The sequence below is a fragment of the Staurois parvus genome, unplaced genomic scaffold, assembly GCF_062004578.1.
Source record: "Staurois parvus isolate SC_StPar_1 unplaced genomic scaffold, SC_StPar_1.0 ptg001869l, whole genome shotgun sequence".
In the NCBI taxonomy this organism is placed as follows: Eukaryota; Metazoa; Chordata; class Amphibia; order Anura; family Ranidae; genus Staurois; species Staurois parvus.
This window is the reverse complement of record NW_028319665.1, coordinates 656,640-677,665: the sequence shown is the minus strand read 5'-3', so window position 1 is coordinate 677,665 and position 21,026 is coordinate 656,640. Positions and strand designations below refer to the sequence as shown.

At 45.7% G+C, this 21,026-nt stretch overlaps 1 protein-coding gene across 1 annotated transcript in view; it reads left to right on the top strand.

Annotated features, from left to right (window-relative positions):
• Positions 1-21,026, top strand: part of LOC149433985 (receptor-type tyrosine-protein phosphatase T-like) — a 200,383-nt gene that overhangs the window by 161,021 nt on the left and 18,336 nt on the right. The window contains exons 26-29 of the mRNA XM_089664251.1: positions 6,115-6,264; positions 9,820-9,919; positions 12,815-12,894; positions 19,819-19,953. Coding sequence (XP_089520377.1) covers positions 6,115-6,264; positions 9,820-9,919; positions 12,815-12,894; positions 19,819-19,953 — 465 coding nt within the window. The remainder of the gene's footprint in view (positions 1-6,114; positions 6,265-9,819; positions 9,920-12,814; positions 12,895-19,818; positions 19,954-21,026) is intronic.

Below are 21,026 nucleotides of genomic sequence, written 5' to 3'. Positions count from 1 at the left end.
AGAAAAGAAAAGAAAGTAGTCGAAGAACATTTGACCACAAGAGAGAAAACCCAAAGAACGTTTGATCCTGAGACAAAATATCCTAAGAACATTCCACCAGAAGAGAAACTACCCTAAGGACAGGGGCGTAGATAAGGGGAGGAGTCAGGAAGGAAAACTGTTCTGTGCAGCGGTGGAGGTGGCGAGCAGCGCCGGGGCTAGGGGTGTGTGGGAGGGGCAGTGGTGGTTGCGGTGACATCTCCTGTATGGCTTTCAATGAAGCAGCTGAAAGCTACAGGAGGGAGAGGAGCAGCAGCTTCTTCCACTCACCCCTTCCTTCCTTCCACTCACCCCTTCCTTCCTTCCACCCACCCCTTCCTTCCTTCCTTTCACCCAACCCTCCCTTCCTTTCTTCCATCTACCCCTTCCTTCCACCCACCCCTCCCTTCCTTCCACCCACTCCTTCCTTCCACCCACCCATCCCTCCCTTCCTTCCATCCACCCCTTCCTTCCACCCACCCCTTCCTTCCTTCCACCCACCCCTTCCTTCCTTCATTCCTTCCTTCCTTCCACCCACCTCTCCCTTCATTACTTCAAGGGGGAAAAGTTGTGGGGGGGGGGTAAAAACCCTAAGAACGTTCATTTAGAAGAGAGAATACTCAAGTGTTATACCCATAGAGATAGCAGTGGCAGATCTAAATAGGCAGCCGGCAAAAACAATTAGATAGATTGTGTACAGCCTTATTTGCAGAAATTTCCCACACTAGATGACGTGACCAGAATTCAATCCTGTATGCCTTGAAAAAGTCTTCCTCCCCCTTGAAATGTCCCTCATGTTGTCATGTTACAACCAAAAACGTCAATGTATTTATTGGGATTGGATGTGATAGACCAACACAAAGCAGCACATAATTGTGAAGTGGAAGGAAAATGATAAATGATTTTCAAAATTTTTTACAACATGATGCTGCCACCACCATGTTTCACAGTGGGGATGGTGTATTCAGGGTGATGTGCAGTGTTAGTTTTCCACACACATAGCGTTTTGCTTTTAGGCCAAAAAGTTAAATTTTGGTCTCATCTGACCAGAGCCCCCTCTTCCACATGTTTGTTGTGTTGTGTAAATATTAAAACGTGACAAAAGAGTGCATAAACAATACATAGAAAAATATAGTGACATCCATTTTCTAAACATAAAAAAAACTCAATATAAAAGTCCTAATAGTGCTGTACAGCGTGATAACAAAATCCTTTTGTATCCGCACATCTCCAAACATCAGGGTGCACCACCACCATAGGTGGAAAGGACTCTTACCAGAACATGTGGACTCTTTTAGTGAAAAAAGAGTCAAAAAGACGTATGGTTGAAACCTCTAAATTGGATCTCTTATCTCCTCCACATCTCCATATATGACCTTCAAGGATAAAAACCTCGAAATCCTCCTCTCCTTGTACTCGTACTTGTATCCACATGTCTCCAAACACCAGGGTGCACCACCACCATCGGTAGAATGGACTCTCACTGGAACATGTGGACTCTCTTAGTAAAAAGAGTCAAAACGGCATATGGTTGAAACCTCTAAATCGGGTCTCTTATCTCCTCCACGTCTCCATATATTACCATCAAGGAGAAATAACAGGTTTCAAAAAAACCTCCACAACTCTCCTTGTACTCAATAAGATACCGCATCCAATAATGGGAGGTATGTATCCACACGTCTCCAAACACCAGGGTGCACCACCACCATAGGTAGAAAGGACTCTCACTGGAACATATGGACTCTTTTAGTGAAAAAAAGAGTCAAAAAGGCGTATCGTTGTAACCTCTAAATTGGATCTCTTATCTCCTCCACATCTCCATATATGACCATCAAAGATAAAAACCTCCAAAACCTCCTGTCCTTGTACTCAATAAGATACCGCATCCAATAATGGGAGGTACAGTATATATCCACATGTCTCCAAACACCAGGGTGCACCACCACCATTGGTAGAAAGGACTCTCAGTGGAACATGTGGACTCTCTTAGTAAAAAGAGTCAAAACGGCATATGGTTGAAATCTCTAGATCGGGTCACTTGTCTCCTCCATGTCTCCATATATGATCATCAAGGATAAAAACCTCCACAGCTCTCCTTGTACCCAATAAGATACTGCATCCAATAATGGGAGGTATGAATCCACACATCTCCAAACACCAGGGTGCACCACCACCATTGGTAGAAAGGACTCTCAGTGGAGCATGTGGACTCTCTTAGTAAAAAGAGTCAAAAAGGCGTATGGTTGAAACCTCTAGATCGGGTCTCTTGTCTCCTCCACATCTCCATATATGACCATCAAGGATCAAAACCTCCTCTCCTTGTACTCAATACAATACCAATAATGAGAGGTATGAATCCACACATCTCCAAACACCAGGGTGCACCACCACCATTGGTGGAAAGGACTCTCAGTGGAACATGTGGACTCTCTTAGTAAAAAGAGTCAAAACGGCATATGGTTGAAATCTCTAGATCGGGTCTCTTGTCTCCTCCATGTCTCCATATATGACCATCAAGGATAAAAACCTCCACAACTCTCCCTGTACTCAATAAGATACCACATCCAATAATGGGAGGTAGGGATTCACGGCATGAAAGGGAAGCAAGGAAGCTCACATAGCGTAAAGCCATGGATGCATATTTATTATTAAAAAAAAATGTAAAAGTGCTTGTATGTATAAAATACCAATCCCCGGAGACTTGTATCCTTGGAATAAGCAGTGTGATGATGTCACGAGCGTAAGCTTCACGTTGTGACGTCATCACGCTGTTCACTCCAACTCACGCTGTCTCCCAGGACCAGTATTTTATACATACAAGCACTTTTACTTTTTTTTTTTTTTATAATAAATTTGCATCCATGGCTTTACGCTATGTGAGCTTCCTTGCTTCCCTTTCATACCATGAATCCCTACCTCCCATTATTGGATGCGGTATCGTATTGGGTACAAGGAGAGTTGTGGAGGTTTTCATCCTTGATGGTCATATATGGTGACATGGAGGAGATAAGAGACCCAATTTAGAGATTTCAACCATACGCCTTTTTGACTCTTTTTACTACGAGAGCCCACATGTTCCAGTGAGAGTCCGTTCCACCTATGGTGGAGGTGCACTCTGTTGTTTGGAGATGTGTGGATACAAAAGGATTTTGTTATCATGCTGTATAGTATTACTGGGACTTCTATATTGAGATTTTTATGTCTAGAACTTGGATATCACTATATTTTTCTATGTATTTTTTATGTCTCTTTTGTCACGTTTTAATATTTATATAAAATTGAATTCTGATGACTTCAGCTAGAGTAGCAATTTATGCACATAATACCCAAGAATATTCTATCAGAGAAACTACCCGAGGAAAATTTTATGAAAAGAGAGAATACCCCAAGAACATTCCGTCAGTAAGAACCTTTGATGAGAAGAGAGATTGCTCTAAGAACATTCGATCAAAAGGGAGAATACCCTAAAAATGATCCGTCAGTAAAGAAAGTAGCCTAAAAATTTGATTCTAGGAGAAAATAGTGTAAGAACATTTGTTCAGAAGATAGAATATTAGTGGGCATTGTATCAGAAGAGAAACGACCCTAAGAACAATTCAATCAAAGGAGAAAATACACTAAGAACATTCAATTACCTTACTAACCAGTTCCATATCTGCCACCCCTTTCTGCCAATCCCTCCACTGGCCTCCACTCAGTGTCCTCCACCCCTTTCTGCCAATCCCTCCACTAGCCTCCACTCAGTGTCCTCCACCCCTTTCTGCCAATCCCTCCACTAGCCTCCACTCAGTGTCCTCCACCCCTCTGTGCCAATCCCTCCACTGGCTTACACTCAGTGTCCTCCATCCCTCTCTGCCAATTCCTCCACTGGCCTCCACTCAGTGTCCTCCACCCCTCTCTGCCAATCCCTCCACTGGCCTCCACTCAGTGTCCTCCACCCCTCTCTGCCAATCCCTCCCCTGGCCTCCATTCAGTGTCCTCCACCCCTCTCTGCCAATCCCTCCACTGGCCTCCACTCAGTGTCCTCCACCCCTCTCTGCCAATCCCTCCACTGGCCTCTACTCAGTGTCATCCACCCCTCTCTGCCAATCCTTCCACTGGCCTCCACTCAGTGTCCTCCACCCCTCTCTGCCAATCCCTCCACTGGCTTCCCATTGCCCAACGAATAAAATTCAAAACATTAACAATAACATATAAAGCCATTTATAACTCCGCCCCAAATTACATCACCAATCTTGTCTCCAAATATCACCCAAACTGTCCTCTCCGCTCCTCGCAAGACCTCCTACTCTCTAGCTCCCTTGTCTCCTCCTCCCATGCTCATCTCAAGGACTTCTCAAGAGCTTCCACCTTCCTCTGGAACTCTCTACCCCAATCTATCTGACTATCGCCTACTCTGCCCACTTTTAGGCGATCTCTGAAAACCGATCTCTTCAGGGAAGCCTACCCTGCCCTCAGCTAATAATGGAATCTTCTATTCCTCCTACCAGTCCATCCCCCACAGTTATTACCTTTTGTACCACCAGCCCCTCCCTCCTAGATTGTAAGCTGCCAGGATCAGGCCCTCCTAATCCTCTTGTATTGAACTGTATTGTTGCTGTATTGTCTCCTGTTATATTGTAAAGCGCTGAGCAAACTGTTGGTGCCATAAATCCTGTATAATAATAATTAGAAGAGAGAATACCGGAAGTATGTCTGATCCTACGGCAAAATACCTAAAGAACATTATATCAGTAGTAAAATTATACTAAGATCATTTAGTCAGAAGAGAATTTTCTCAAAAGAACATTTGATCATTTGATGAAGAAAGCATACCCTAAGAATGTCTGGTTGTACGTGCAGCGCTACCCCTGAAGGGGACGCTTGTATAGTATATAGGGGGTGGAACCAAGGAACGATGCTGGAGATGGATAGGGGGTGGATCGAAGGGACGATGCTCGGAGGTGAGTAGGTTGTGGACCAAAGGGATGGTGCTCGGAGGTGGATAGGGGATTGAACGAAGGGATGGTGCTCGGAGGTGAGTAGGTTGTGGACCAAAGGGATGGTGCTCGGAGGTGGGCAGGGGGTGGAACCAAAGAATGATACTTGGAGATGGAAAGGGGGTGGATCGAAGGGACAATGCTTGGAGGTGGGTAGAGGGTGGAACAAAGGGACGGTGCTCAGAGGTGGGTAGGGGGTGGAACCAAGGAACAGTGCTCAAAGGTGGGCAGGGGGTAGAAACAAAGGACGATGCTCGGAGGTAGGTTGTGGGTGGAACCAAGGGACGATGCTCGGAGGTGTATAGGGGGTGGATCGAAGGGACGATGCTCAGAGGTGGGTAGGGGGTAGAATGAAAGAAAGATGCTCAGAGGTGGGTAGAGGGTGGAACCAAGGGTCGATGCTCGGAGGTGCATAGGGGGTGGATCGAAGGGACGGTGCTCAGAGGTGGGTATGGGGTGGAACCAAGGACCAAGGGACGGTGTTTGGAGGTGGGTAGGGGGTAGAAACATGGGTCGATGCTCAGAGGTGGGTAGGGGGTGGAATGAAGGAAAGATTCTCAGAGGTGGGTAGGGGGTGGAACCAAGGGACAGTGTTTGGAGGTGGGTAGGGGGTGGAAACAAGGGTCGATGCTCAGAGGTGGGTAGGGGGTGGAACCAAGGGACGATGCTCGGGGGTGGATCGAAGGGACGATGCTCGGAGGTGGGTAGGGGGTGGAATGAAGGGACGGTGCTTGGAGGTGGGCAGGGGGCGGAGACAAAAAGTGACTCAGAAGGGGGGAGTTCCTGCACCTGTTTTTTAAGAAAAAAGCCCTGACAATGATGGCTACTAATCAGTAGGGCTGTGCTTTGCATGCCTTGTTATTACCTTCAGAGGTAATTTTCCTCATCACTTATACCTGCATCATTGCTATACAAAAGCAGACAGAATCATATCTGTGCTTCTCATAGTAACCAATTCAATAAAAGTTTGAATTCTCCAATTTAGGGCACCCAGATGAAAGCTGGAATCTGATTGGTTCCTATAGCTGCCCTTTCTTTTTGAGACTAATCCAGTACTTATCACAGTGGCCATACTGTGTGACATCATAACATGTGGTGTGGATCCTCCATCTTTCAGGAACAGTACATCTTCCTCTACAACGTCTTGCTGGAGTCTCTTCTGTGTGGGTCCACCAGTGTCCCCGTAGCGAAGATTCAGGAGCACATTCACCGTATGTCTGTAGAAAGCCCCGCAACTGACATGACCGGGTTTGACGAGGAATTCCAGGTAAAGAATTTGGGTTTATTTCCTTTTTTTTCATGTCATTGTTTTATCTACATTTACTCTGCTGGGGCTGAAATCATTAAGTCCAGTTCTTGTACCTAGACCTAATATCTGTTCCTCCAACATCGCTCAACATAACACTTACATTGGCATTGCCGTCTGAAGAGCAACCCACTGTGCATGGTTTTACAGAGGAAGTTTGACGAGAAGGGGTTATGATGCCCCCTCACTGCCTGTTCTAACCCATAGAAGCCGGCACCATGGTTGTGGAGTGGCCCCATTCACCTAAATGGGTCGTGTTCGGTGGGCAGCACTGAGCATCGGACACAACAGCGGAGATAAATTTTAGCAAAGCATTTTGACTGCAGTGTGTGTACAACTCCGTATGTCTGCCTTTGCAGTTTTGGGGTGGTAAGAGCAAGGATCAAACATGTAGGAGATACAGCGCCTTGAAAAAGTCTTCATACCACTTGAAATGTCAACCATGTTGTCATGTTACATCCAAAGCCGTCAATGTATTTATCGGGATTGGATGTGATGGACCGACACAAAGTGGCACATAATTGTGAAGTGGAAGGAAAATGAGAAATGGTTTCCAACATTTGTGACCAATAAATCTGTGAAAAGTGTGGCAGCATTTGTATTCAGCCCCCTTTACTCTGATACCCCCTAACTAAAATCTAGTGGAACCAATTGCCTTCAGAAGTCATCGAATTAGTACATAGAGTCCCCCTGTGTGTCATGTGATCTCAGTATAAATCCAGCTGTTCTGTGAAGCCCTCAGAGGATTGTTAGAGAACATTAGTGACCAAACAGCATCATGAAGGCCAAGGAATACACCAGACAGGTCAGGGATAAAGTTGTGGAGAAGTTTAAAACAGGATTAGGTAATAAATAAAATCTCCCAAGCTTTGAGCATCTCATGGAGCACTGCTCAATCCATCATCTGAAAATGGGAAGAGTACGGCACAACTGCCAACCTACCAAGACATGACCGTCCACCTAAACTGACAGGCTGGGCAAGGAGAGCATCCATCAGAGAAGCAGCCAAGAGGCTCATGGGAACTCTGGAGGAGCTGCAGAGATCACAGCTCAGGGGGGAGGATCTGTCCTCAGGACAACTATTAGTCATCACTCCACAAATCTGGCCTTTATGGTAGAGTGACAAGAAGAAGCCATTGTTGGAGGAAAGCCATAAGAAGTCCCGTTTGCAGTTTGTGAGAAGCCATGTGGGGGACACAGCAAACATGTGGAAGAAGGGGCTCTGGTCAGAGGAGACCAAAAAGGGACTTTACGGCCTAAAAGTAAAAGGCTATGTGTGGGGGAAAACTAACACTGCCCATCACCCTGAACACACCATCCCCACCGTGAAACATGGTGGTGGCAGCATCATGTAAAAAATGTTGAAAACCATTTCTCATTTTCTTTCCACTTTGTGTTGGTCTGTCACATCAAATCCCAGTAAAATACACTGATGTCTTTGAATGTAACATGAAAAAATGTGGAAAATTTCAAGGGGTATGAATACTTTTTCAAGGCACTGTACGCCATCAAATCTTTGTTAAAGCTTTTTTTCAGGCAAAAGGCATATAAAGATCCTCAGCTGTTTAATTTCAATATAAGGGATGAACGAACTGTGGGGAATCGTGGATGAACGAACTGTGGGGAATTGTGGGGAACTGTGGATGAACGAATTGTTGGGAACTGTGAAGAATCGTGGATGAACGAATTGTAGGGAACTGTGGGGAATCGTGGATAAACGAACTGTGGGGAATCGTGGAAGAACGAACTGTGGGGAACTGTGGGGAATTGTGGATGAACGAACTGTGGGGAATCGTGGAAGAACGAACTGTGGGGAACTGTGGGGAATCGTGGATAAACGAACTGTGGGGAACTGTGGGGAATTGTGGGGAATTGTGGATGAACGAATTGTGGGGAATCGTGGAAGAACGAACTGTGGGGAATTGTGGATGAACGAACTGTGGGGAATCGTGGATGAACGAACTGTGGGGAATCGTGGAAGAACGAACTGTGGGGAATTGTGGATGAACGAACTGTGGGGAATCGTGGAAGAACGAACTGTGGGGAACTGTGGGGAATTGTGGGGAATTGTGGATGAACGAATTGTGGGGAACTGTGGGGAATTGTGGATGAACGAACTGTGGGGAATCGTCGAAGAACGAACTGTGGGGAACTGTGGGGAATTGTGGGGAATCGTGGATGAATGAACTGTGGGGTACTGTGGGGAATCGTGGATGAATAAATTGTGGGAAACTGTGGGGAATCGTGGATGAACGAACTGTGGGGAATCGTCGAAGAACGAACTGTGGGGAACTGTGGGGAATTGTGGGGAATCGTGGATGAACGAACTGTGGGGTACTGTGGGGAATCGTGGATGAATAAATTGTGGGAAACTGTGGGGAATTGTGGATGAACGAACTGTGGGGAATCGTCGAAGAACGAACTGTGGGGAACTGTGGGGAATTGTGGGGAATCGTGGATGAATGAACTGTGGGGTACTGTGGGGAATCGTGGATGAATAAATTGTGGGAAACTGTGGGGAATCGTGGATGAACGAACTGTGGGGAATCGTCGAAGAACGAACTGTGGGGAACTGTGGGGAATTGTGGGGAATCGTGGATGAACGAACTGTGGGGTACTGTGGGGAATCGTGGATGAATAAATTGTGGGAAACTGTGGGGAATCGTGGATGAACGAACTGTGGGGTACTCTGGGGAATCGTGGATGAATGAATTGTGGAGAACTGTGGGGAATTGTGGATGAACGAACTGTGGGGAATCGTGGATGAACGAACTGTGGGGAACTGTGGGGAATCGTGGATGAACGAATTGTAGGGAACTGTGGGGAATCGTGGATGAACGAATTGTGGGGAACTGTTGGGAATCGTGGACGAATGAATTGTTGGGAACTGTGGGGAATCGTGGATGAACGAATTGTGGGAAACTGTTGGGAATCGTGGACGAATGAATTGTTGGGAACTGTGGGGAATCGTGGATGAACGAATTGTGGGGAACTGTTGGGAATCGTGGATGAACGAATTGTGGGGAACTGTTGGGAATCGTGGACGAATGAATTGTTGGGAACTGTGGGGAATTGTGGATGAATGAACTGTGGGGAATTGTGGATGAACGAATTGTGGGGAACTGTGGATGAATGAACTGTGGGGAATCGTGGATGAATGAATTGTGGAGAACTGTGGGGAATCGTGGATGAATGAACTGTGGGGAATCGTGGATGAATGAACTGTGGGGAATTGTGGATGAACGAACTGTGGGGAATCGTGGATGAATGAACTGTGGGGAATCGTGGATGAATGAACTGTGGGGAATTGTGGATGAACGAACTGTGGGGAATCGTGGATGAATGAATTGTGGAGAACTGTGGGGAATCGTGGATGAATGAACTGTGGGGAATCGTGGATGAATGAACTGTGGGGAATTGTGGATTATCGAATTGTGGGGAACTGTGGGGAATCGTGGATGAATGAATTTTGCCTTTTTAGAGCTGTCTGACGTGGAGGTTTTTTTTCCTTTTCAGGCCCTGGAGAAGATCACAGAACTATATCAGATCTATCCATGTAAAGAGGGGAGGAAACTAGAAAACCAGACCAAGAACCGTAACCCCGATATCCTGCCAGGTAATGTGGTCATTGCTAAACCCGTCCAATCTGTAAATCTGTCTGCAGGAATCGATTCGTAACCACTTGATGACCAGCGATGTACATGTACGCGGACTACAGGTGGTTATATCGGGATGATGTCCACAGCCGCAGGTGACGTTTTTTAGAACCAATGGTTGACTTTCTTATAAAAGCAATCCTAGTGGCTAATTAGCTGTTGGATTGCTTTTACAAGCAGCAGGACGGGATGCCCCCCCTTACTCCACCTTCCTCGGCTTTCATGGGTTCCCGTCCTACCCAAGAGACCCAATTATCCAGTCAGCGTTTCCACCAGCTGACCAAAGAGATCATCAGAGACTGGAACGGCTCTTATCACCTCTATGGTATAGAAAACCAGAAGCAATGAGCATTCATCACATCCAGTTTTCCTGGATGTAAACGGCGCCATTTTTAATTGGGCAAAGCATTTCACCGCATCAATCTTGGTGTGATTAGATGTTTTTAAGGGCAGAGGAGACATCTGGGGTCTGAGAGAGCCCAGATCTCTCCATAAAGAGGACCTGTCACTGCCTATAGCTGTCACAGTACAGATTCCTTCCATAAGAGTGCTATCTTGGTTTTGGGTGGTTTTCTGACCTTTTCTTGGTATCTAGAGATTGCCAAACTTTCTCTTTCTGAATAAGTGATTGAACTGTACTGATTTACATATTCACAGCTTTGCATACCCCACACCATAATCCCCCCTCCACCAAACTTTACGCTTGGCACAATGCAGTCAGGCAAGTACTGTTCTCCTGGCCACCACCAAACCCAGACACATCCATTGGATTGCCAGACAGAGAAGCATGATTGGCCACTCCAGAGAACACATCTCCCCTGCTCTAGAGTCCAGTGGCGGCATGCTTTACACCACGGCATCCGATGCTTTGCATTGCACTTGGTGATGGAAGGCTTGGATGCAGCTGCTCGGCCATGGAAACCCATTCCATGAAGCTCTCTACGCACTGTTGTTGGGCTCATCTGAAGGCCACACCAAGTTTGGAGGTCTTTAGCTATTGACTCTGCAGACAGTTGGTGACTTCTGCGCACTGTGCGCTTCAGCATGCGCTGACCCCGCCCTGTCATGTGACGTGGCCTACCACTTGGTGGCTGAGTTGCTGTTGTTCCCAGTGGCTTCCACTTTGTTATAATCCCACTAACAGTTGAGCGTGGAATATTTAGTAGCCAGGAAATGTCACGGATGGACTTATTGCCCAGGTGGCCACCTATCACGGGACCACGCTTGGAAACACTGAGCTCCTGAGAGCGACCCATTCTTTCACCAATGTTTGTAGAAGCAGTCTGCATGCCTAGGGGCTTGATTGTATACACCTGTGTCCATGGAGGGGATTGGAACACCTGAATCACATGATATGGAGGGGATTGGAACACCTGAATCACATGATTTGGAGGGGATTGGAACGCCTTAATCACATGATATGGAGGGGATTGGAACACCTGAATCACATGATATGGAGGGGATTGGAACACCTGAATCACATGATATGGAGGGGATTGGAACACCTGAATCACATGATATGGAGGGGATTGGAACACCTGAACCTCATGATATGGAGGGGATTGGAACGCCTGAATCACATGATATGGAGGGGATTGGAACACCTGAATCACATGATATGGAGGGGATTGGAACACCTGAATAACATGATATGGAGGGGATTGGAATGTCTGAATCACATGATATGGAGGGGATTGGAACACCTGAATCACATGATTGGAGGGGATTGGAACACCTGAATCACATGATATGGAGGGGATTGGAACACCTGAATCACATGATTTAGAGGGGATTGGAACACCTGAATCACATGATATGGAGGGGATTGGAACACCTGAATCACATGATTGGGAGGGGATTGGAACACCTGAATCACATGATATGGAGGGGATTGGAACACCTGAATCACATGATTGGGAGGGCAGGGGCAATACTTTTAGCAATATAGTATGGATATATATATATAGTGACAGACCCAACCAGGACAGGGGCTTTTAGAGGGGACTATGGGCTAGCCCTCTACTCATTGATTATGGTCCATAGAGAGAGCAGATCATTCTCCAATGACTGGCAATATAGTGCGTGTACCAAGGCCAAACATCCCGGGGGATGGAAATCTTTGATCCGGGCAATTTCTGTATCAATGATTTAAAAAGCAGCCAAATAACTATGTGATAATAAGCGGCTTCATATGGTCACTGTTCATAAATAAACAATCTTTGGCGTGATTGGTCATATTTTCCATATCGATGCCATAATTCCACCATTTTTGCCGGGGGAGGCAAACGTTTGAGCACAGCTGCAGAGAGGCCCTCTGGGGTCCATGTATAAAACGTTCATGGTACAGATGTGACAAATATTCGCACAATAAAAGCGAAAAGTGATGCACTTCTTTATTATGTGTGATTTCTGCATTGTCAGCGTCCCTTAGTCCTCATCACACTTTTTTTCTGAAATACCTCCAACATGAAAAAAAAACCTGTGTTGACATATTGTAGCCACTAGATGGCACTGATGACATAGGAATCACACAGACAATTGCAGCAATATTTGCTCTGCTTGTGTATGGCGGTCATATCCACACAGAAAACATTTTATGCATAGACACCAGGGGCGGACTGACCATTTGGGAACTCGGCCACTGTCCAAGGGCCCGGGGTCAGTAAGGGGCCCCATGAGATGCCCCTGGTACCTTTCATAGGCTTTTTTGGGTGTGGTTTGAGTGTGGGCGAGGACACAGGGGCCCCATGATTCCCTATTGCCCGGGGGAGTTGTCAGTCACCTCTACCCCCCCCCCCCCCCTCCTGACACAGTGATATCTTTTTCATTCTAGCGTTCTCTCTTTATGCCCCCAGGTGACCAATGGCGGCCCCTCTTGCTGTCCGAACTCACCAGACATGGAACTCCCGGATACATCAATGCCGTGTTTGTTAATGTAAGTCTAACCCATGACGACATGATGAGTGCACTGAAAGTGGTACTGAACCCAGAAGCCAACATTTCTTCAATTTTCTTAGATGTGACGGCTGCATTCGTTTCCTTTTTTTTAGGCTCTCTTTCGTCTATTTTCATCCGGTAATCCAGCCAGAAAGTCTGTTGCTTTTCACAAGCTCAAGCTCTCTAGCAGAATATATCAGATGAGACAAACTACTTAACACTGGAAGGGGTGACCACATGATCGTCTTTTATTTATTCATGTAAAACCTTTATCCCAAAATGAAAAAAAAAAACAAACTGCAACTGAATATAAAGTGTGAGCTGGAGTTTGGCTGCAATGTGTGAGTGTATCTAAATCTGCTAGGCCATCTAACACTCCCCTTCCCCCAGACCAGGGGCGGACTGACCATTTAGGCACTTGGGCACTGCCCGGGGTCAGTAGGGGGCCCCATGAGATGCCCCTGGTACCTTTTATAGGCTTTTTTGGGTGTGGTTTGAGTGTGGGTGAGGACACAGGGGCCCCATTATTTCCTATTGCACGGGGGCCCCATGAGTCGTCAGACCGCCCCTGCCCCAGATTGACAAGGTTGCTGTCTGCTGAAAATGTATATTATATAGGGTGCGCTTGTTAGAGCCCAGCCTCTGTAGCTGTAGGATAAAGGTGCCACATGGATAGCAGGGATGGATGGATGGATATCAGGGATGGATGGATATCATGGATGGATGGATATCAGGGATGGATGGATATCATGGATGGATGGATATCATGGATGGATGGATATCAGGGATGGATGGATATCAGGGATGGATGGATATCAGGGATGGATGGATATCAGGGATGGATGGATATCATGGATGGATGGATATCAGGGATGGATGGATATAATGGATGGATGGATATCAGGGATGGATGGATATCATGGATGGATGGATATCAGGGATGGATGGATATCAGGGATGGATGGATATCATGAATGGATGGATATCAGGGATGGATTGATGGATACCAGGGATGGATGGATACCAGGGATGGATGAATAGATATCAGGGATGGATGGATACCAGGGATGGATGGATGGATATCAGGGATGGATGGATGGATATCGGGGATGGATGGATGGATATCAGGGATGGATGGATGGATATCACGGATGGATGGATATCAGGGATGGATGGATGGATATCAGGGATGGATGGATGGATGGATATCACGGATGGATGGATATCAGGGATGGATGGATGGATATCAGGGATGGATGGATGGATGGATATCACGGATGGATGGATATCAGGGATGGATGGATGGATATCAGGGATGGATGGATGGATATCACGGATGGATGGATATCAGGGATGGATGGATGGATATCAGGGATGGATGGATGGATGGATATCACGGATGGATGGATATCAGGGATGGATGGATGGATACCAGGGATGGATGGATGGGAGTAGTAACACTTAGGCAGCTCTTCTTAAAGTGGAAGCAAGGCTCTAATGCAGTAACATGAAAAAAAGAGGAAGATGCCTCTAAGTGCAGTATTGACAATTTATTAGTAACGATAGATAAATGTATCCATTGTTTACAAATAAATTGTCAATACTGCACTTAGAGGCACCTCCCTCTCTATTTCATGTTTTTGTCTGCTGTGCCTCCTCTGCTCATTCCCCCAAAGTGGCATCTCACTAATACAGGAGGTGTGTTACTGAGCAGATCACCAGGTGAAACAGAGGGGGGGAAAAAATAGGGGAAAAAAAAAAGAAAACTAATGCAGCCACCACATCTAATGATGGCATTTTTGTACCTCATTAACCAGAACGCATGTGCAAGATTGCTGTAAAGAAACCTGTGACAGACCTTGTTGGTGCATTGTGATCACTAGACATGCGCATGACCATGTGTTTCCTTCCGGATCGATTCGTTAAGTTACTAACCTTGTTTTGTCTATTCGTTTTTTGTTTTTTTTTTGTCTGGAATCAGATTTTTTTTCCAGTGGATTTGAAGAATTTTAATCAAATTCAAAAATATCGAATTGATCTAAATTAATTGCGAAGAATAGCTTTTTCTATTCCAAATCTGAATTTCAGAAGACGGCTTTGTTTGGGTTTTTTTTTGCATTTTTTTTTTTTACATCCTGTCACCAGTGCAGTACAGCGTCATCATATAACTGGTGCGGCGGTGATCAGAGACACTGACTGGTGACATCTTGAAAAGAAATTAATATTTATTTTTTTTTTTGCTTTTACTATTCTAAATTTGAATTTCAGAGGACGGCTATATTGTTTGGTTTTTTTTGCTTTTTTTTAGTTTATTTTCTTTTTAACGTCATGTCACCAGTGCAGTACAGCATCATCATGTAAATGGTGTGGCGGTGATCAGAGACACTGACTGGTGACATCTTGAAAAGAAATTATTATTATTATTTTTTTTTTTTTTGCCTTTTCTTTTCTAAATTTGAATTTCAGAGGACGGCTATATTGTTTGGTTTTTTTTTTGCGTTTTTTTTTTGTGTTTTTTTACGTCATGTCACCAGTGCAGTACAGCGTCATCATATAACTGGTGCGGCGGTGATCAGAGACACTGACTGGTGACATCTTGAAAAGAAATTATTATTTTTTTTTTTTTTTTGCATTTTCTTTTCTAAATTTGAATTTCAGAGGACGGCTATATTGTTTGTTTTTTTTTGCTTTTTTTTAGTTTATTTTCTTTTTAACGTCATGTCACCAGTGCAGTACAGCATCATCATGTAAATGGTGTGGCGGTGATCAGAGACACTGACTGGTGACATCTTGAAAAGAAATTAATATTTATTTTTTTTTTTGCTTTTACTATTCTAAATTAGAATTTCAGAGGACGGCTATATTGTTTGGTTTTTTTTTTGCGTTTTTTTTTTGTGTTTTTTTACGTCATGTCACCAGTGCAGTACAGCGTCATCATATAACTGGTGTGGCGGTGATCAGAGACACTGACTGGTGACAGCTTGAAAATAATTTTTTTTTTTTGCTTTTTTACTACATTTGTTTTACAATTTATTTAAACGCAGTTTTTTTTTCCATTTTTACTACATGTTTTTTAATTATTTGTTTGAACACACGGTGAGCAGAGCAATATAGTGCTACCATAGTAACATCGTACCAGTCTAGGTAAGTGATCAGGATTTTGTTTTTTTTTTACACATTATGATTGTTTATAGCACTAAATTCCATTCCTATAAGAAAACATTTTTACTAAATGAAATATATATATATATTCAGTGTGTATTGTTGGGATTAGCTGTGATTGGCCACACTAATCACATGGTACAGATAGGTTGTGGATGGCACTGTCTGTACCATGTGATCACCAGGGGCGGACTGACAACTCATCGGGCCCCTGGGCAATAGGGGATCACAGGGGCCCCTGTGTCCTTGCCAAAACTCAAAAAAGCCTATGAAAAAGGTACTATGGCCATCTCATGGGGCCCCCTACTGACCCCAGGCCCTCAGGCAGTGCCTGAGTTTCTAAATGGTCAGTCCGCCCCTGATGATCACTGTGACCAATCACAGCTAGCAACACAGTTGTAACAATGAATGGCATAAAGTCCATTCATTGTTTGCAATTGTCCTGTGATCTGCTGTGATTGGTCACAACGATCACATGGGCCGGGACAGTGATCTCTCATTTAGCACCTAGTCATGTGATATCCACCTGGAATGGAGAAAGTCCCGCCCATCCATCATTTTGCAATAGGCCTGGCGAGAAGTTAATACCCACAATGCATCACTGACTGCAGGTCTTGTCCTGATTGGTGTATTAATAGGGAAATCTCTTCACTATTGGCCACCAGCCAAACATATCTTTTTAGAACGAATGCCACCCAACCCGTCCTGCTCTGTCCTCCCTTGCACAGTACTGCTTAGGAGGACACGTGAAAGCTTAGATCACGCAATACATTTCTGCAACACATGTGCATTTACCATCTTTTATCCTTTTTAAAACTCTGAATGTAGCAAGAGTTCAGTTCTTTAAAAACAAATTGAAAATGGCAAAGTCAGGTCAGGTCAAGTCAGGTCATGTCAGGTCAGATCAGGTCAGGTCATGTCAGGTCAGGTCATGTCAGGTCAGGTCAGGTCAGGTCAGGTCAAGTCAGATCAGGTCAGGTCAGGTCAAGTCAGGTCATGTCAGGTCAGATCAGGTCAGGTCATGTCAGGTCAGGTCAGATCAAGTCAGGTCAAGTCAGGTCATGTCAGGTCAGATCAGGTCAGGTCATGTCAGGTCAGGTCAGGTCAGGTCAGGTTTCCATTAAACTCATTTCTGAAAGTCAAATACACTCACCGGCCATATTATGAGGTCCACCTTGCTAATACCGGGTTGGGCCCCCTTTTGCCTTCAGAACTTCCCTCATTCTTGGTGGCATAGATCCAATAAGGTGTTGGAAACGTTCCTCAGAGATTTTGGTCCATATTGGTATGATGGCATCACACAGTTCCTGCAGATTTGTCTGCTGCACATCCATGATGGAAATTTCCCATTCCACTACATCCCAAAGGTGCTCTATTGGATGGAGATCTGGTGACCGTGGAGGCCATTGGAGTACAGTGACCTCATTGTCAGGGTCAAGAAACCACTTGGAGATGATTGGAGCTTTGTGACATGGTGCGTTATCCTGCTGGAAGGAGCCATAAGAAGATGGGGACACTGGAGTCAGAGGGATGGACATGGTCAACAATACTCAAGTAGGTCGTAGAGTTTAAATGATGCTCAATTGGTACTAAGGGGTCCAAAGTGTGCCAAGAATACATTCCCCACAACATGACACCACCACCAGCCTGAACCGTTGATACAAGGCAGGATGGATCCACCACACCATGACACCACCACCAGCCTGAACCGTTGATACAAGGCAGGATGGATCCACCACACCATGACACCACCACCAGCCTGAACAGTTGATACAAGGCAGGATGGATCCACCACACCATGACACCACCAGCCTGAACCATTGATACAAGGCAGGATGGATCCACCACACCATGACACCACCAGCCTGAACCATTGATACAAGGCAGGATGGATCCACCACACCATGACACCACCAGCCTGAACCATAGATACAAGGCAGGATGGATCCCCCACACCATGACACCACCACCACCAGCCTGAACCGTTGATACAAGGCAGGTTGGATCCACCACACCATGACACCACCACCACCAGCCTGAACCGTTGATACAAGGCAGGATGGATCCACCACACCATGACACCACCAGCCTGAACCATTGATACAAGGCAGGATGGATCCACCACACCATGACACCACCAGCCTGAACCATAGATACAAGGCAGGATGGATCCCCCACACCATGACACCACCACCACCAGCCTGAACCGTTGATACAAGGCAGGAAGGATCCCCCACACCATGACACCACCACCAGCCTGAACTGTTGATACAAGGCAGGATGGATCCACCACAGCATGACACCACCACCACCAGCCTGAACCATTGATACAAGGCAGGAAGGATCCCCCACACCATGACACCACCACCACCAGCCTGAACCGTTGATACAAGGCAGGATGGATCCACCACACCATGACACCACCAGCCTGAACCGTGGATACAAGGCAGGATGGATCCACCACACCATGACACCACCACCACCAGCCTGAACCACTGATACAAGGCAGGATGGATCCCCCACACCATGACACCACCACCACCACCAGTCTGAACCGTTGATACAAGGCAGGATGGATCCATGCTATCATGTTACTTACGCCAAATTCTGACCCTACCATCTGAATGTCGCAACTAAAATCCAGACTCATCACACCAAGCAACGTTTTTCCAATTTTCTATGGTTCAATTTTGGTGAGCCTGTGTGAATTGTAGCCTCCGTTTCCTGTTCTTAGCTGACAGGAGTGACACCTGGTGTGGTCTTCTGCTGCTGTAGTCCATCTGCATCAAGGTTGGACGTGTTGTGCGTTCTGAGATGGTATTCTGCATACCTTGGTTGTAATGAGTGGTTAGTTGAGATACTGTTGCCTTTCTATCATCTGGAACCAGTCTGCCCATTATCCTCTGACACCAACAAAGCATTTTCCTCCACACAACGTCCACTCACTGGATATATTCTCTGTTTTCGGACCATTCTCTGCAAATCCTAGAGATGGTTGTGCGGGAAAATCCCAGGAGATCAGCAGTTTTTTAAATACTCAGACCAGCCCATCACCAACAACCATGCCACGTTCAAAGCCACTTAAATCCCCTTTCTTCCCATTTCTGATGCTCGGTTTGAACATCAGCAAGTCGTCTTCACCACGTCTAGATGCCTAAATGCATCGAGTTGCTGCCACGTGATTGGCTGATTAGCAATTTGTGTTACCCAGCAACTGAACAGGTGTACCTCATAAAGTGGCCGGTGAGTGTATATGATGAGGTGAAGCTGTGACGTGAGGCTAGGGCAGGGGTAGGCAACCTGCGGCTCTTCAGCTGTTGTGGAACTACATTTCCCATGAGGCATTGCAAAGATTACAAAACTGACAGTTACAGCTATGACTTGCAGAGGCAAGATGGAACTTGTAGTCCTGTGGTTCTCAGGTTGCCTACCCCTGGGCTAGGGGAATAGGTATTTCATGCTTCACAGCAAAGTACCCGTATGGGAGACAGTGATAGGACCAAGGTGGACACTTAACATTTTCCCCACTAGCATCTTCTTTATCATCAAACTTCTTCCTTGCCTACTTTCGATCTTTGGATCTGACTGTACCCATTTTGGAGCTGAAACGGATTTTACATCTGTTATTTAATTTACTTATTATTTTGCATATTAGTTTTTTTTTTGTTTTTGGGCTGTTTGTTCCTTTATATGTCTTTTTTATGTTCTGTATATCAAAAAAAGGCAGCTCCACCTTCAATAAAAAATATTTTTTTTTCAGTCCAACAGCCATGATGATGCCTTGATCGTCACCCAACTGCCCATGAAGCAAACGTTGGCAGATTTCTGGGCCTTGGTCTGGGACTACAAGTGTACGGCGGTGGTGATGATGCAGAGAGCGCAGGACCTGCAAGAGGTCAGCAACATTATCAGTTCATCCTCTAAGCGGCCATGTGTACCCCAAACGCATTGCAGAGTCACACATCAAATACTCTATCGGGCTCTGTTCGTGTAGAGACCCCCGTAATTCAGAAAGCTCTGTAAGGACAACCAGCTTCACCGTGAGCTCAGCCCAGACCACTCTCTCCTCTTGCATTCCATCACAAGCAGGACACTATGAGGGGCTTGTAAGAGGGTTAAAAATAGCTAGTTAGTTTGGTCTCGTGTATTTGGCCTCCTTTCCACCTTGTTCCATCTCTCCATACTCGATACGCTTTGCTTTATTGTCCCATACTGGGCCTGTTGGCTCACCAGCAGAAGTTGGCTTCCTATCTGTTTTTGTCGGCAACAAGAACAATTGCTCAGGCCTGGAAGAGCCCGTCTGTCCCTCTTCAGGGGGTGCGGGACAGTATGACCACTATGGTGCTCCATGAACAGATGTCTGTGGCAAACTTGCTCATCCTTGTTGGAGCGGAGTCCCCCTTCAACTCTCTTTTTCGTGTTCTGTCTGTTTATTTGAGGCATTCCTCAGCCTCATTCCTACCCTCCTCCCTTCCTGAGAGGCAAACGTTATCTCCTGGCAGATGGCGTGGAACAACCAGGAAGACATGAGAGTGAAGACAGGCCGTCTACTAAAGTGTAACTTTTGTCACCCAAAACGGCGTAAACCCACACATTATCAAACTGACCAGAGTAAATGCACATTCCGCAGGCCAACTGTATGGTTCATATCATGGGATATGAAGCTGGTAGTTTAGTTTAGAGTTCCCCAATGACCACTCCCAAAACGTGTAGTCAGAGCCCCCCCCCCTCCCCTTGAGAGGGACTTTCAAGACAGTTAGAGCTTGTCACACACACACTCAGAGATCTCCCAGCAACATCGTAACAGAGGAGATCAAAGAACCTTTCTGCTCTGCATCTTGGATTTGCAAACCCAGGCATATGGGCAAGTAACTTAACCCTGTAATCTTCTTCCTAATTATCTCTTTGCTGTGTCTTTATATACATATATATATATTTTTGTGACATCTCTTTGTAAATATTTTATCG